Source organism: Anas acuta, chromosome 2, assembly GCF_963932015.1.
Source record: "Anas acuta chromosome 2, bAnaAcu1.1, whole genome shotgun sequence".
Taxonomy (NCBI): Eukaryota; Metazoa; Chordata; class Aves; order Anseriformes; family Anatidae; genus Anas; species Anas acuta.
In genome coordinates, this window is record NC_088980.1 from 128,113,070 (window position 1) to 128,130,879 (window position 17,810).

Sequence of the window (17,810 nt, forward strand, 5' to 3'; positions counted from 1 at the left end):
TCAGAAGTTTATGTATAATACTGTTTCCAGGTCTAAAACAATCTAAGGTATTTCTAACCGCACAGCAACATAAATGTATGGTTATGCAGATAGTTAGACTCTTAGTCTCCCACACCACTACAGGAAAGTGGGCAGCAGGAGGAGGAGCAAACTTTAGCATCATTTCAACTTATACCTATGAAGTGAACGTCTAGGCAGAATTTTTCAAATTTGCCAAAGAGACTTGAAGAGCCATTAGCCTCCCACAGGTGGATTTGAAAAGCTTGACCTGAGGGATTCCTTGGCCTGGGAGGCAGCCTGGAAGCCTGGGGAGCTCTCCATGGTGCTCTTAACACTGACCCTCAGGTAGCAAGGTACACAGGCTAGGAACTCCAAAATGTATTTTAAGACCTGAGCTAATCTTCACCCATCATTGAAGTTCTGTCATCTGGGTGAGACTAGCTCTTACTTCACCATTGCAACTAAGAGTTAGTGTCTGAACTGCAGCGTGTGAAAAGAACAGTTCCATGATGCACGCTTATCAAAGTCAGCAAGAGGAGGTATGGTTGCAGTAGTTTAAACACTGAGGATCAAGGATATAGCAGTGCACCTTGATGTAGGCTACGTAAGTAGTTTGAGTATAAAATGAAATGGCATTGTCAACATATTATAAAGTTCTCAAGAACTGCTGGTTTCCATCACATGACTTTTGCATCTGTGCAATGAACAAATCTTTTTTATATCTTGACAGAAATTTGTGTTTTGTGAAAGTACTTGTTACAACTTTATTTTTTTTTTCAGTATGACTAAGCTATAGGTAATCATATGGATTGTATGAGACAGTGGAATTTCCATCTTTGAAATTGTTTTTGGTGACTTTGGTGAAAATATTTATATTGCCTTGGAATAAGTACAGCTCATTCCAACTTGTGATTTTTTTTTTCTAAGTTGCTGAGTAAGGTTTGAGTTACCTAGTTGTGTTGTTGGAAGAAATGTTAAGTAAAAGATTCTTAGCTGTATTCAGCAGTTATTTGGTCCTTGCTTTCCTTCCACTATTCACAAGATAAGGGATTAATCTTGCATATTAATGGGAATTTTTATTTTCTTTTTGTATATGTATTGTTCAGGATACCCATTTTCTGGAGGATCCTATTTAGCCCCATTTCATGTTTCCAGAAAACAACCTATTCATATATTCTTTTAAATAGCTAGTACTTTTTCACAAAAGTAATCAATAGGGAAATCAGTTTTATCCAATATGAACAGTAGCTTTTGCGACAGTAAATCAAATATTCAGGTTGATATTGTTGAATAGTGAACTTAAGGTCTAAATGCAAGTGCATGGTTTTTCATTGTTCTATATTTGTATTTGGATTTCTGGCAGAAGTGCAGATGGATTTGGGTCTGATCTTGTAAAGTGTTAAGTATTCCATGTCTGTTACAATACTTACTTTATATAATTGCTGTAACTCTCTAGGTGTTCATCCTTCATATGATACTTAGTATATATCTTCATAAGTTTATTTATTGATATTCTATGTTTTTAAATGAAGTGTTCGTTCATGTATTTGAGGTGATTAATTTTGTCAGCATTACATTTATTATGTTTGCCTTGTCCTTCAGTACACTGAATATTTGTGTTTGTGACCATCCAGTGTTTCGTTTCTTTTTTCTTTTTTTTTCCAGAACACCTGGGTTTCCACCTTATTTGATATATTATTTTAAACCACCAGTTCTGTTTTAATAAATGTAAATCACTACCTGATGCTAATTTGCCACTTGTTAACAATAAAGGAAATATGCCAATAAAACTTCTGGAAATCCATGCATTTTTTGTAGCCAAATGTGAAATTGTCTTTAAAAAATAAAATAGGGATAAGTAAAATCATTTTAACCTTATAAATATTGTCATGTCTTTGGTCTCAGGGAAACCATACCTAATGGGGGAACCCATCGAAAGTCTACTCCTGGTGGTTTGTAGAGAATCACCTAGTTATCCATTTCAAAGGTTAGGGTTTGTTTTTTGTTTTTTGTTTGTTGTTTTTTCATTGACTTGCAAGGTGAGATCTGTATTGCTTGGTCACCTTGAAAAATAACCTGTGCCAGATATTTAAGTTAGTAAGAGCTGCTCATGTAAATTTAATTCTGTTATATCTTTCCCAACTATATGAAGTGTTTAATTAATATAGAGCTTATCACTGTGATAACCTGTGGTAAGTCATTGTTTTATTTATTTATTATTATTATTATTTTTAATTAGGCTGAAAGGTATAACCTGTAACTAAACCTGATCTAGGTTAGTTCTGCTTTGTGAGGACCAATCACTGCTTTGTTCATGAAATGATTAAGAAGGAAAAAAAAAGAAGAAGTTATATTTTTCCTGTAAAGTTCACTTATGTGACCAGAAATTGTAATAAGGACTTGGGTTCCTCATTTTATTGGCTAAATAGGGCTGAGTAGAGACCAGTTCCTCTTTTCTATCATCTTTTTGGGGGTAAGTTCCTCCTGATGTCTCTTTTGTTTACTTTACCACACCCTCTTCAGAGGAAAACAGATGTATTTTCCATTCATTTTGGATAAAACTCATGTGCCAAAAGGCTACAAAATCTTGTCACTGCTGAGATTCCATGATAGCCAACCACCAAGTTTGCTTCCAAGTTTTAGTTTATCATGAACTATCCCAGTCAGATAGCAGGAGGAGAAAAAAAGAAAAAAAGAAAAAAAAAAGGAAAAAAAAAAAAAAAGGAAGAACCAAGCAGATGCTTCATGAATCCTATCATAAAGCCACCATCTCTGTTGCTCAGCACAAAGCTACAAAGCTGAAGAGGTGAAACTGGAAGGAAAATTAAAATCAGCCAGCAGTGACCTGTAGCTGAGGAACTTCAGCAGTTTAATAGTGTAAAGTAAGATGTCAAACCAGTGACCTGCCTTGATCTATTTCCTAAACACCAGAAATTCTTCTCAGCAGAGCACCTAACTTGCTGTTAGAAATTATTCAAATGTGCAACATATATTGAATAATTAACCCCACATGGGTTAATCTGCTCAATTCACAGTCCCTCGTAACGACAGTGCTAAAATTATTTTCACTAATTTTAATACCTGTTTTCCCTTGCTTCATTCGCTACCTTCCCATAAATTCCATCAATTTCTAAATTGTATGTGTGACCTACTCATATTCCTTTTTTACAATGTCATAATTTTAAAACAAACTAACAAAAAGATGGTAAAAAATGAAAGGGAGGTAGGAGTGGTGTTGATACCTTGCAAGGTCCCTTAGCCCATTTCCTGCAAAGCAGTTTGGTTTTGCCACATTCCTAATTTCAGTGGAAGCTGGGGAAGGTTCTCAATTAGAAGGAACAAATCAAAGAGCACAAATCACTGGGTTTAGCAGTTAGTCTTTACATAAAAGTGATGACTCAAGAAACTTGGCAGGAAGAATCAGGCAGGCAAGATATTTATTAAGAGAAGCAATCGGGAAAACCACAGTTTCATAACCACTCAATTCAAATTTCTGTTCTGGATCTCTCTCTGTGCAGTCTTTCCTCAAAATAGGCCAGAAACTGATTGGCCTCAAGATTTGAGTTGTGAGCTGCTGCTTAAGTCATTTAAGCCAACTGAACTTTGTGATTTCAATTTTGTAGTAACTAATATTGCACCTGTGTATTTTTCTTTTAACTCACACTGCTCTTTCCTTGCCAAGTGATAGCAGTTATTAGGAAATAAATCTTGGCTCTCAATTGTTCCTGAGTTTCCAAAACATAGCTGGTATTCTTCAATCAGTCTTAGAGAAAAATTTCGTCCTCAGCCAACTGGGACTTCTTTCAGTAGAAGTGATTTCCTCAGAAGTCCCTACAATAGTTGTGTTCTCTGAGCTGCAGTACAACATTGGGAAATCTGTTTCCTTTTCCTATTACATAAAATGTAATGGGTTGTGGGTTGGGCTGATTTTTTTTAATGGCTTTTTTTTTTTTTTTTTAGTTTGAAGTTAAAGTTGCAATCCCTTACATCAAGAGCTAAAGAGAGCCTGAAAATCTCAGTCACATATTTACAAAGATCCAATTCAAAGATACTACAAATTCAATAAGTTTCCTTGCTGTGATTAGATACAGATCCCTCACCATAGCAATAGGGCACACTGGGTTTAATGGATTCAGTCAGCAGATTTTACTCCAGTCAGAGGAGGTACATACAGTTGTTTGAAGCACATCCCACCATTTTTTCAATCTTGTGTTTTGAATAGCAAAGATTTCTCTGAGTAGTTCCACAGAAAAATTTCACTCTGAATCAGGAAAGAACAGGCTTAGTTGAAGATTTCACAAAATATTTAGTCCAAGGTGGACAGCTGGTCTGGAACTGTGTACCTAAATTATACTGTTATAAGCAATTAAGAAACAGATACTTTAAAATAGGAAAACTCATGCAGCTGGATCTTACAAAAGCCACTGTGATTTTAATGACCAGCTGTGGAAAAAAAAAAGAGAAGCTAAGAAAGGAGTACTAACACTCAAAAAGCCAACAGCCCAATTCCATAGAAGACAAATATTTTATTATCAAAGGAGTTATATCAAAGTAAGAAACTGCAAAAGAGTTATAAACATCTATAAAAATACCTCTATTTATCCAAAATTAAATATGAACACTTTATTAGTTAAATGCCAATATATTATTCTCTGAAAGTATTCACACATTTTGAGTCACGTTTTTCTAACACGTTAAACATGTTATATAAAACGATTGCATATAAGAAATCACAATCTGAAGGTAAGAAATTCTAGGTCCTCTGTCAGCTAACTCCAATAACCAAATGCATAACGCTATTGCTGTTTCCAGTCAGCTGAGCAAACTTACATTCAGGCACCCCAATTCTCGCCTTCCATATGCCTTACTGTCTTGCCTCTGCTTCAGCCAGCAGAAGTGTGCTACATCTCTCAAAAATCACTACCCTTCCAAGGCTTTTAAAATAGCATACCTTTTTCCCATTTTTCAGACCTAAATCAATATGCAAGCCCATTAGATGCTCACACTGAAAACATTATTGCATCAGCAGAACAAACTCAAGAGCTGCTGCTTGTTTGGTAAATTGTTCATTTTGGTCCTTGATGTGTTTTCTATAGATAGAAAAAAAAATCAGCTGCTTTTCCATACTGTTTTTGTTTTGGGGTTTGTTTGTTTGGTTTTTTGGCCTGCAGCTTCTAAGATTTTTTTATAAATTGCAGTAGACGTCTAACTGGATTGCTTTCATAGGAAGGTATTATAAAGTCACTCAGAAGATCAGAAAATTCGAAGTACTTTCCAGAGTGTGAAGGTGGGACACAACCTTCTCTGGAGTTTTTTGTTTCAAACACTGTTCTCTATTTCCCCTTCTTGGAGTTCAGCAGCTTGGTTTAGCTGTTTCTGTTTATTCCTTCTCCAGGATCAAAATACAGTAGCTTTCCATCTGAATTCCGGTATTCATGTAAGTGAACAGAGTTACTCAAAGGATGCATATGAAATGCAAAGATACAAAGTAATGCCACTTTGATAGAAAAGAGCAGGATTCATCTGGAATCACCTGGAAATTATTTTTTCAAATTTATTCCAGCAGGATCGAAGGCTAGATATATTCTCTTTCAGTTCACAAAATTCGTGGTTACATTTCTTTTTTGACTGTTCACCTGTTTCTCTATCTTCATTATTATGTGTATTTATCTGCATGCAGACCTGAAAAACAATAGTTTATATTGAGTTAATTGAGAAGTGTTAATTCTTTTTATACAGACGTATTTTAAAGCAAACTAATTTCATTACACCTCAATAAATAATGCAGGTATCTTACATGGTAACTTAGCCAGAATGATGGGCTCCTCACAAAATGTGCTGTGGCGGGGCCCAGCCTGCATCAGTTCTCACTGTGAACACAGCCCTACTGCCACCACTTCCCGCTGATCTGGGAGAGCACAGCCTTAATGCTCTGCAAGTAAAGGCATCTGAAACCAGTCTGTGCAATTGAGAATACCTACATCTTCTGTCAGTGGTTTAAAATCTATTCTCAATTAATTTAAGGACATGAATAAAATTAATTTAAGGACACGAATAACAAAGACAATTAAACTGCGAGCCAAACTTCAAAAGCTTTGCCCATATGTGTGGTACCTTGAGGCTGATGGAGCCAAACAGTCCTGTTCCTGATGCTGGCCCTAAAGGTCAGGATCTCACCAGACTGGGATTCTTGTGCACATTCTATGATTGTGATTTCACAGAATCACACAGAAGGGTTAAGGTCGGAAGGGACCACTAGAGATCACCTGCTCCAACCTCCTGCCCAAGCAAGGACACCCAGAGCAGACTCTCCAGGCAGCTCTTGAGGATCTCCAAGGAAGGAGACTCCTCAAACTCTCTGGGCAGCCTGTGCCAAGGCTCTGTCACCCACAAAGTACAGAAGTGCTTCCTGAGCCTTCTGTGTTCCAGTTTGTGCCCAGTGCCTCTTGTCCTGGCCCTGGGCACCACTGAACAGAGCTTGGCTCCATCTTCATTGCATCCTCCCTTCAGGTATTTACCCTTCTTCAGGTATTTACCCTTCAGGTTATATTGATAAGATCCTCCCTGAGCTTCCTCTTATCCAGGTTGAAATAGTAGATATTATGGACTTTTATAAGACATTATAGACTTTTACAGACTGTCACAGAGTTTTACCAAATAACTTTAATGTAATTGGTCCTTAAATAAAACCAGGCATCCACGGAGTTAGGTGACACTCTTTGACTTCTATTACTGAACTAGGAGTCTTTTTATGGTTAGGCAAACATTAGATTCAACAGAGTTGTCTAAGCAAAATATAGACAACAATGATTACTTTGAAGATCTGGTTTTTAGGTTATACGTTTCTCCGTATTATGGAGAAAAAAAAACAAAAAACAAAAAACGAGAGAGTTAAATGTAGCCTTCAATCCACCTATGTAAACCAACCACAAAGATTTTTTGGTGGCTGGCTTTGGTGCCTGCAAGGAGGCTTTTTGATGTTGGCCAATTAGGTAAAACTGCAGGCCACACTTAAATGAACGCTTTTCCTTCTCTATGGTAGAGCACTGCACTAAATTTGACTGACATACTAAAGAGCTGATGCTGCCAATAACTAAAAATCTAAATACTTTCATATCTAACTACTCTTGTTGAGTTTGAGATATAGTGGATAAAAATAAGATCAATAATCAAAGTGATTATGGAAAGGAGAGAAACTCCCACTGATTATTTGTTGAAATAAGCCACCTTAAACATTAAATTCAGGGTAGAAATCCAATGTGAAGTAGCAAGCGTGATTTTATGTATATAGAAGTTAAAGGCAATTATTTGTATAAGTGCGATCTTTGTCTTTTACTGGAGAATTAATTGAAGTCTTTCACTACTAAACCAGACTACATATCTTGACTACAGACATCCAGATCATTGACTTAAATAGTCTTTGCACCAGGTTTAATGTCTGTTACAAGACATGCTATACAGAGCAAAATTTGTCATGCATGTAACATGTGCATGATAGATGCACCTTTGAGAGGTAGATGTGATAATCTGTGCTGAAGAGCTCTGAGGAGTAAGGCACATACTTCCATCACTACCACTCACCTTTTCTTTTTTATGTCTTTCACATTTGCACTGTAGAACTTGTAATGTCCCACATGAGACTAATGCTGCTTTCCATCTAAATTCTTTGATGATTTTTTGCTTATTAAAGAATTTGAGCATGTTGCATGCCATACTCTGTAGTGATTCTATTTCCTGTGAAGAGAGCAACAAAAAAAACTTGCTGAAAAGTCTGTGCACTGTTAATTCCATGTAGTGTTTGTTTGTCTTAAAACAAAAGCTCCATCAGTAACCATTAGTTTCTTTATCTGGCATAACAACAGTCTGTTCCAATAAATCATGATTAATCTGACCCAATTGCCATCTCTTCAAAATATTTAAAACATCAATTTGTAATTAGCACTAATAATACTAGCAATAATAATATTAGGGATAAATCATAGCCTTAATGAAAGCAGCTGACGCAATCAGGAAAATGCTGACCAATTTTTGAACTCGGTCCTTTTACCAAGTCATGATAAAATCCACAGCTACAACGGACAATTGCTTTCAGTTATTTAAGATCTGCCCAGACTACTTTTTTTAAGCTCTCAAATCGTAAGTGGAAACCTTAGCTAACATGACTTCTGTAGAAAAACAAAAACAGATGTTGGAAAAATTTTGTTTTCTTCCATTGTCAAAATACAATCAGCGTTCTGTACTAATTTGTATTACAAATTTAAAGCAATTGTTGCAGTAGAAAAAAAAAAATAAATATTTCTGATGTGGTATTGTTTAATGATTCGATTGAAAAAATATCTGTTTACTGGACAGATTCTATGATTCCAAATTCCTAAAAGGAATATTCCTGAACACCATGCTTTGACAATTAAAAAATGTTACATTATTCACTATCACAATGTGTTATTCAGGGAGTGGATTGTACGAAGAATCCTTTGGGGTTCGTATTCTCTAAAGTAATTTTTGAGAAGCTAAACTTTACCTGAGTATCATTGCAGAAGAACACCTTGCTATGTTCATGTTTTTTATTCTTGCAGCACCTGTCACGATACTCTGCAGACATATTTACCTGTAAAATATAATATATGTTTAATCACGGAAGTATTTTTAATCAAATGAGCCAAGTTTCTCACTTATAGTTGGTGACCTTAACACTAAATTGCTCTGTAAGATCTCCTCTGTTGTAGCAGGGTCAGTGTACAGTTCTGAGCTTTCCCTTGGCAAGCAAGCAAAGAAAACCCCAATTACAGCTACAATTTGCAAAGGTACTCACAGAATCACATAGAATCACATAGAATCACAGCAAGGAAGGGACCTCTGGAGGTCAGTTGGTCCAAGTTCCTGCTCAGGCAGGGACACTGAGGGCAGGTTGCCCAGGACCACATGGAGGCAGCTTTTGAAGATCTCCAAGGAGGTAGAACAGCCTCCCTGATAGTGCTCTGTCAGCAGCACGGTAAAGAAGTGCTATATTCATTGCACATTACATGCCTACATTCAGGGGAAGCTCCTGTGTTTGCGCTCATTGCCTCTTCTCCTGCCACTGAGCACCACTGAAAAGAGCCTGGCTCTGTCTTCTTTGCACCCTGCCTTCAGGTATTTATTGATGAGATCCCTCCTGATGAGATCCTTCCTGAGCCTCTTCTTCCCCAGACAGATCAGTCCCAGCTCCTTCAGCATCTCCTCACAGGAGAGATGCTCCAGTCCCTTGCTCATCACCCTTCACAGGACTCTCTCCAGTAGCTATCTCTTTTGTAATCCCAGAACTGGATGAAAGTCTATTCATTTTAAACCTTCATATTCCCTTGAATCACTTGGTCTTTTAGCATTTAAAAAACTACAGGAATATTTAAATCTTCCACAGACATCAAACACAACATCTGTCAACGTTTGCCTTAATAAAAAGCCCTTGGCATATTCTACCATTAATTTAACATGGATTAACAGAATATGTATTTTGAGATAATCCAAAAAACCGTACACTTGCTCCCTTTGTGTGGCCATAATATTTTACCAGTAGTTTATTTTCTCTGCTTTTTGTTCTGCTTTCATGGTTGTCATCCAGATGACAATTGAATCTAACTCAACAAAACCCTTCTGTTTCTTCTTCAGCCTGTACACAAATAACTTAATGCAACCAAAAAAAGCTCCTGTCAATAGTATACTTGCTCTCCTCATTTAGGTGTGCATATGAACGAACACATTACCCAACCTCATATGCAGGGCTTTTCTGCAGATTTTTGCATAAAGCAAAAGCTCTTCCAAGATGAACAGCACTTTCTACAGGAAGGGTTTTCAAACCCAGAAGTTTAGGGAGCCAAATATTCACTGACACAAAAAAGCGTTATGAATATAATGCTCATCTCTACTTGTACCACAACAGACTGAAATTTTGCTGCAGTCATAGAGCACCAAGAATAAAATAAAATAAAATAAAATAAAATAAAATAAAATAAAATAAAATAAAATAAAATAAAATAAAATAAAATAAAATAAAATAAAATAAAATAAAATAATAAAATAAAATAAAAAATCATCCTGAAATTCAGTTTTATCTGTGGCTTCATTCTCTAACCACTGACTCCATTTGTGGCATACTGTAGTAACCATTTCTGAAGGCAGTTTATTTGCTGTGGCTAAAGCAACTCAAGAGAAATCCTGGCCTCAAAAAGACATTCATGAAAATCAAATTAATTTCTGAAGATCTAGTATAGAACCCACCAGTCATGTCCATGACTGTGTCCAAACATCACATTGAGGGACTGAAAGTTACTGAGTTTGCCTATACAATTGCAGGAAACTTCCTAGTAAAGAGTTGCTATGACCCAAGGGCAACATCCCTAATATTTTGAAGGTTTATTATTGTTGTTATTATTATTATTGTTATTGTTATTATTATTATTATTATTATTATTATTATTATTATTATTATTATTATTATTATTATTATTATTATTATTAAAACAGAAAACATCCTCCTGGCTTCCCTGGTCCTGCAGCTCCAGCAGAGATGGGACGTGCCTGTCCTGGTTTCAGTTATTAACTGAATTAACTCTGTCCTAACTGAAACCAGGACAGCGCCTCATGGTTCTCCACTGCAGGAAGACAGCAGGATCTGCTTCCCAGAGGCTCTTCTTCCTGTCATGTTAGTACCTCTTGTAGATCACCTATTTGATAACTGCTCACCAAGAGCTTTTTATTTGTTATCCAGGAAACACTTGTCTTTGTCACAAAAAAAATGATGACAGACTAAAGATGCTATCTGTACTAACATGGCCATGATTTTTTGCCCATCTTTGGTGCCTTGTTGAGGACAATGTGATTTCTCTACAGAGAAGACAGAAAAGCAGCACCTTTCTCTTTGTGCAGTCTCAAGATTATCACACACATGATCAAAACGTTTTTGAAGATGAAATGATCTTTCCCTGAACCTAAAGGTATTCCGCTTTCAGGGAAGAGTTGATGCGTCTTAGTAAAGAAAGGTTGGAAGCCACCAGCATAATGCTCTGAATGATGGTAGTGGATGCTAAGTGTGAAGAAATATAATAGCTCTCGATTTCACCTTTGGAAAAACACCATCTATCACTCACACTTCATGCAAACAGATCTTGATTTATGACTGCAACAGAATGGTGAGTTCTACTTTAGTAACAAACTGTCAGAAAAATCCCCTTTTCATAGAAATGCCTCTGCTAATCCAAGAGTGGAAAGTGCTTTCTCCCATGAAAGCGTTCTTGGCAGATTAATTTGTTAATAATTCTTGATGAAGGTAAGTTTGGGGCACGAATCTGTAAACTCTAGCGGTGCACATTTGTATAGCTGTAATAATTGTGGCTGATAAAGCCATGATGGAGGAGAGGTTGCTACTTGCACTGAGAAAGTTAACTTTTTCTCTGCTGCTATCTTGAAAACTTGATTCTTTGTTGGTTATATAAAATGTATTGATAGGTAAAATAGAAATAAACTTCTATTGTAATACGGGTGAGTTTTACATCACTTGCATTAACTACAATTGTATTAATTTACTACTTAACCTTTAGAAAGGTACCTTGGTAATTCTGAATGATTATGATGTTAATGATATGAATATCTAGGACTATTAAAATGATAATAACATCTGTTAATGAAGCAAAAGTCTTAAACAGTTGAAAAATGAAAGATTTCAGTCACTCTCCATAAAAAATGTTTCAATACACATAAATATCCAAACAAGCCTACTTATCTAAAATTTTAATAGCAGGGTTTTACCTTTAAAATGGTCAGTGAATGGGCTCACTGGCTGGAATATAACATAGAAATTGTTTTGAAAATTGGTGACTTGAATTTTGTGCCTCTGTTCATTTGTATTCAATGGACAACATAAAACTTTAGTCAAGAAGCCTACAATTAATAGAGCAAATTGCAGCTTACAGAATGCTTTTTTCTCTTGACAAGAAAATAAAAGACATGTAGTAATAAAACTACCTTAGAAAAGTGTTGTTCTTGTTGTTGTTTTAAGTATATTATACTGCTTAGGTCCAAATGGTACTTGTGTCTAACTACTTGGTGTACAAATACAAACACATGTATCACAGTATTTGTGCAAGCAAATAGGCAGCATGTCCTCAAGTAAAGCCACAAACCCAGTACAACATGCAATTTTACATTTGTCTTTTATCAAATGTTAACATTAGAGCTTTTTTGTTTGGTTATTTGTTGTTTGTTTGTTTGTTTTATTATTTGCTGTCATCTAAAAATAATGAATGTTTCAGGTAAGCCAAAAAGCTATTACCTACCAGCTCATCGATGTCGTGGCTTAGTATATTCTCATACTTCACACGGATCTCCGCTGTTTTATTTCCCATTGTACAACTAGATGAATTCACTGGTGACAGAACAAGGAGTAGTGGCAGAACCCGAAAGATAGATCTAAAAAAGGCTGGATTACAAGAGCAGTTAAGTACACATTGCATGCCATAGAGTATATCCTGTATTAACAAATATATTCTGTAATCTGTTAAAACAGTTTAAAGGGAATCTCTGCACAACCAAATGACTTGTACCTCAAAAGATTCAGCTCCAGAGTAAAACTCTAGCTGAGCCTAAAACTTCCTCACACTGAAGGGTGATTTAGCCAGTGTGGTCGAGAGCCTTCAGCTATTAAGCTGACCAGCCACTTCATATCAACTTGGGTTGAATTCCTCTCCAGTCTTTGTAGAAAGCATTGATGAGGTCTCTCTATTGACCATAATGGGGCCATAACCACCTATCAGTACATATGTAGACAAACGAGTGCGCTAGTGAAACAGATGTAGACATTCAAGTGTCTGCAGCTGAATTCCACCTAAATTAGTGAATTTTCCTGTAATGAATCCTACAAATTCTCACAGACATTGACACAGACAATGATGACACAGACAGGCTGATTGGATGTAGAAACCCATATTAGTTATTACACGAGACAAAGTAGCAATACAACTTTTTCTGCAAGTTTTTGCAATCTTTTGGAGCAAGCCTCATTGTTCCTGTTTCTCCCCTCAGTGGACCATCCTTCTTTGCTCAAACCACTGGTCTTCTCTCCTTGCATGACATCCAGGAAAACAGGAGCTTTGAAAGGATGGGCAAAGAGAGAAAGGACCAAAATACCTGGTCAGCCTGAAGGGAGTGATGCTAACTAGAGGCTGCTTGTGACTAGCCTAATGTTTGGAGTGAGGAAGCTAATAGGAAGCTAATATCTGGGCACTGGCCTACAGCTGGACTGAGCAGGATGCTGGAAGCTTGTAGGCAGAAAAAAAATGTGTTGGAGGATGATCAAAGACCTTCAGCAAAGCAAATTTCTGCAGTATTATGAGCTGTTTCTACCCATCTATGCTACTCAGTAAGAGCAACAAACCTACACAGGGTAACTGGAGACACCAGAGCTGCCAGGAAAGGCAGAAGGGATGCCCTGACCCTACACCCTCCTGCCTTCCTCTTTGGTGAGGATGGGAGCACTGGGCACAGCCAGACACTCAGAGTTGGGCATCTCTGGACTTGGGCATCACTTGTGAATCCCAGACTCAGAAAGAAACTTTGAATAACTGCAGAACACTAGATATGAAAGTAAAATATGTATCCCTGAATATGCTTTTAAAATACTTATTCTTGTTGCACAGCTTCAAAGAAGAAAGCAGTGAAACTTGACCATAATCTCTACTGAGCCACATAACCTCCAACATGCAAGAACCAGGGTCACGCCATGACTGTCTGCTGTTCATAGAAAGTCCCTCACAGCCCAGCCCAGCCCTACTGCATGCTGCTGCTTCAGAGCAGAACGTGTATCACTTTTCTGCCTGCCAAAGCCTTTTTTTCTGACAGAGTACTTTGTGAACATGCTATGATGTACACCTCTGTCCTAGAAACAGGACTGGAAGATTTTCACCTATACAATTCCTTTTTTTTTTTTTTTTTTTTTTTTTCTTGTGGCTAGCTGCCTGCCAATTTTGGATGGGAAATTCATTTGGCTGAAGACCAAATGATCTAACCTTTTCAGACACTAATCATCAGAGCTGTCTATAAGGATCTCAAGAAATCTAGCCTGAAGAGATTTGATCCTACAGGCAGTAAATACAAAAAAATAGTGCCTAAGCAAGGCAGATAGGACCTCCAGATGGAGATCTGACTTCCACAGAGCTTCACCTTTGTAAATCTCTATGCTAACTACATCTACTCCAAGAGAATTATCAGTTTATAGGACAGGGATTTGTATGACTGTGATATCAAAAAGATGTTGCAGAAGCATGCTAAAAGTCAATTACAGGACAGCATTTTTTCCAGCATACCACTGCACCTCTTGATTCCAGTACAAATAAAAAAATAATAATAATAATAATAAAGGAACTGTAATACACACTTCCAAAAAAGTGATACAAACAACTCAGCTATGTTGCTTCAGAAGGACACTTCGGAGACACAAATAACAACCTTCTAAATTAAAGTCACTGTAACATATTCCATCACTTTTAAAACTTTTTTTTTCTTTTTTTCCAGTAAGAATGGAGTGACAGATGAAAACTGCAAAATCACTTCTCTTCCTCTCGTTTTACTTTCTCTATATTGGTCAGGCGGCAAATCTTTTAAATGAGGAAATGCCAGAATCAGAGCAGTTAATTCTGAAAGGGATGCTGCACACTCACCAAGCCCCTTGACCCACAGCAGGATCCCAATGCAACCAGTTTAGACGTTCCTAAATGAGTCCTCTGTTAGATGAGCATCTTAACGAGTCCCAGTAGCTTTGGGCTGAGCTAGCACCTTCCCAAGAAGCAGAGCTGATAGTGGCCATTTGGCTAGCTCTTCTGAAGAAAGGAATCTTACATTGCTGGTAAACCCCACTCTTTCAGCAAACTCCTGAAAAGCTCCTAAGTTTTATGTGGAAACCCCCATAAAATTCTCCAAGGAAAGCCGGGAAGACTCAGCATTCCAGTATTTCCAAATGGAGAAAAGCCCCTCTTTATGGTCCTAAAAATCCCCTTTTCCTCTGCTTTGTGCAAGCGACCCTCCCGCTCCCCAGGGCTGCGGGATCCCCCCCGCAAACCTCCCGCGTTATAGGGTGACAGCCGTGCCCCTGCTCGCCCGCCCGACACCCGCAGCGACCCTCGACGGCAGCGGCCCGGCGGGGGCTTTCTGCCCGCCCGCCCCCGGCCCTCGCAAGGGGCGCGGGGCTCGGCTGCAGCCTCCGGCGCTGCGCGGCACCTGCTCGGGGCGCGCCCCCGCGGGGCTGACCGCGGGTACCCGCGGAGCTCCGCGCGGCTCCCCCAGCACCACCACCCCCTTTTTTCACCCCCCACCACCCCCCTCACTCTCCTCCGGCCGCTTTCCCGGCAGCGGCCGGGCTGGGGACGGGGCTCTTTTACTTTCATTCTAAGGACAAAATCGGAAAGGAAAAAAAAAAAAAAAAAGAAAAGAAAAGCAAAACTGGGAATTTCCCCGGGGCCGTCACCGCGGGGATAAAAGGGCACCGGGCGGCACCGCGCAGCCACAGAGGAGGCGAGGAGACGGCAGAGCCGGCGGAGCGGTGAGCGGTGCGCGGGTGCGGAGCGGGGGGGGCGCGGCGCTGCGCTGCGCTCCTTACCATGGGACATGGTCCGCCGGGGGGGTGGCAGGGAGCAGCGGCGGCGGCTCGGCGGTCATGGTGGCGGCGCCGTCTTGCCCATGGTGCCAGGGGGCGAGCCAGGGGGCGAGCGGTGCCGCGAGTTGGGGGGGGAGCGGGAGAAGCGGGGAGCTCAGCACCCCGGGCGGCTGCCGTCGGGGGGCGCGGCGCTGTCAGACCCGGCTGCGGCTCGGCCGGGCTTTGCTTTTCCCATGGGGCTTCCGCCGGCTGCAGGTACTTTCGCTTTCTGCTCCCGGAGCTGCCGTCGGGCTCTCCGCGGGCGGCGCAGGGCTCCGCGGCCTCAGCGCGCAGAGGAGGGTGCGGGCGGCTGGCCGGCCGCCAGGGGAGGAGGCATCCCGGGGGAGGTCGGCGGCAGGTCCCGGGCAGGCAGGAGAAGGAGCCCGAGGAGCGGGGAGAGGCCGTCGGGGCTCCCCGAGGGCGGCGGCTGCGGCGGGGCAGAGCCGGCGGGGGGTTACATAGGGCCCCGGTTACACGCCCAGTGCCGGGTGCGCGGCCAGGGACGGAAGGATGGACCTTGGCAGTGCGCGTGGAAAGAGCCGCTCATCCGCGGGGAGGAAATCCTAAAAAAAAAAAAAAAAAAAAAAAAAGGAGGGAAGAAAAAAAAAAAAAAAGGATTCTGGAGTGGCTCTGTGGGAGGATTTGGGGATTTGGCTGCCCAGCGTTCTCCCGAGAGCTTGGTGCCTGGGTGGGTCGGGGAGGAGGGACTGCCAAGGGGCTCCTCATCAGGTGCTGGCTCACCCAGGGTGCCTGGCATCAGCTCGGGAGAGCAAGGTGGATGGTTTTCTTGGGGCTTTGTATTTTCCCCAGCATTGTAAGAAATCTGGCAGGATTGACTGAAACCAGTGAATGGCTCGGGAAGGTGTTGTAGTGTAGACTCAGCTCAAACTCTAACAGACACTCTTGTAGCTAGATTTTTCCCTAGGTAGATTGCAAAACCTATTTTACAATCTATAAATGCAAAATGTGATGTTTTGTTGCAAGTGAAAAGGCTTGGAATAAAATAGGGTATGAAATGTCTTTGTAGCGTCCCCTCCCCACTGCCTCCCACCAACATTCTTTTTGTGGTTTGAGGTCTCTGTCCCTTTTTCATCTGCATCAGCAGAGAAGGCTGACTCCAAAACCCCTCTGTCTTCTCGTAAGGCTGCTTATCTAAGAGTGGGGCATGAGTACCAAGGAATGAATTCATGGACTTGGCAAAGGTGTAGACTCCTCAGGATGTTTTCCACCCATTCTTGCTCACTGGAATCGTGCCACTTCATTCATGTAGAAGTGCCGTGCCAGTACTTAGCACTTTTTAACTCTCAGGGTGATTGTCTCTAGACTGCGCTCTGCTTTGGATTGGGTAAACATTTCTCATTAGGTTTTCTGTGGAAAATGTTTTAGTCCTTCATTATAAGTATTATGACAAGATTGAAGAGTGAGGATGTTTTCCACCCCTTCAGCTTTGAGCGAGTTGACTTTGGTAATAATTTCATGCCACTAATGTACTGTTTGGTCAAGGGATGGTGGTGATGAGTACCAACATAGCTCCATACAAAGAGTACGCATCTGGCTTTGCTTGTTCCCTTAATGCATGGCAGGTTGTATTTGACAGATGGGTCAGATCTTGAATTTGGACAAGGATTTTGCCCCACTAATAGCTAAGTTATCTTGTTCTTAAATGTTTCCTAAGTTGTCACTCTTTTTATTATTGTTTATTGTCTTCTTCTGCCAAGTATTGTCTGCAGACATGCCTCTGTGCACATTTAAATTTGCTGCTGTGCAATGTAAATTTATGCCTAACTATTTTTGTGGTCTGGCACTTAAAAACTCAAAGGTTTTGAAAAAGCTTCAGAATAAAGCTTGCAAAAGTATATCTTCAAGATCAACTTTATTCCAGGTACATCCTCCTTCTGATTTCTTGTGATTGTACCTGTGTGCTCACATGTGACACGAGGTATTTTATGCAGGTGTTAGTAAATTGTCAGGGGGTAAAACACACGGGAAGACTTCTTTAGCTGGTTTGGTTGTGCTAGTTTACTGGCTACCTGAAACATCAAAAGGACCGATAATTGTTTCAATTTAAATTCAAAACAAAGCTCGTTGTGATTCATGGGAAAAGGCAGCATAGTAGCTTTACATATTAATAGGATGATGACTCTAAATA

At 39.9% G+C, this 17,810-nt stretch overlaps 1 protein-coding gene and 1 long non-coding RNA gene across 3 annotated transcripts in view; one reads left to right on the forward strand and one right to left on the reverse strand.

The window, feature by feature from the left end:
• Nucleotides 1-4,506: 4,506 nt before the first annotated feature.
• IL7 (interleukin 7) lies at nt 4,507-16,522 on the reverse strand. The gene is made up of 5 exons (XM_068672150.1): nt 15,626-16,522; nt 12,312-12,454; nt 8,522-8,608; nt 7,582-7,734; nt 4,507-5,682 (listed from the first exon to the last, which is right to left on the reverse strand). Exons 1-5 carry the CDS (start codon nt 15,633-15,635, stop codon nt 5,530-5,532), a joined length of 546 nt encoding a protein of 181 aa, XP_068528251.1. The 5' UTR covers nt 15,636-16,522; the 3' UTR covers nt 4,507-5,529.
• The window catches only part of LOC137851222 (uncharacterized), a 52,872-nt gene continuing 48,458 nt past the window's right edge, over nt 13,397-17,810 (forward strand). Inside the window, exon 1 of one of the 2 annotated variants that reach the window (XR_011093082.1) lies at nt 13,397-15,568. This is a non-coding gene — a long non-coding RNA (uncharacterized lncRNA). The remainder of the gene's footprint in view (nt 15,569-17,810) is intronic. The other variant, XR_011093081.1, reaches the window with a different exon arrangement.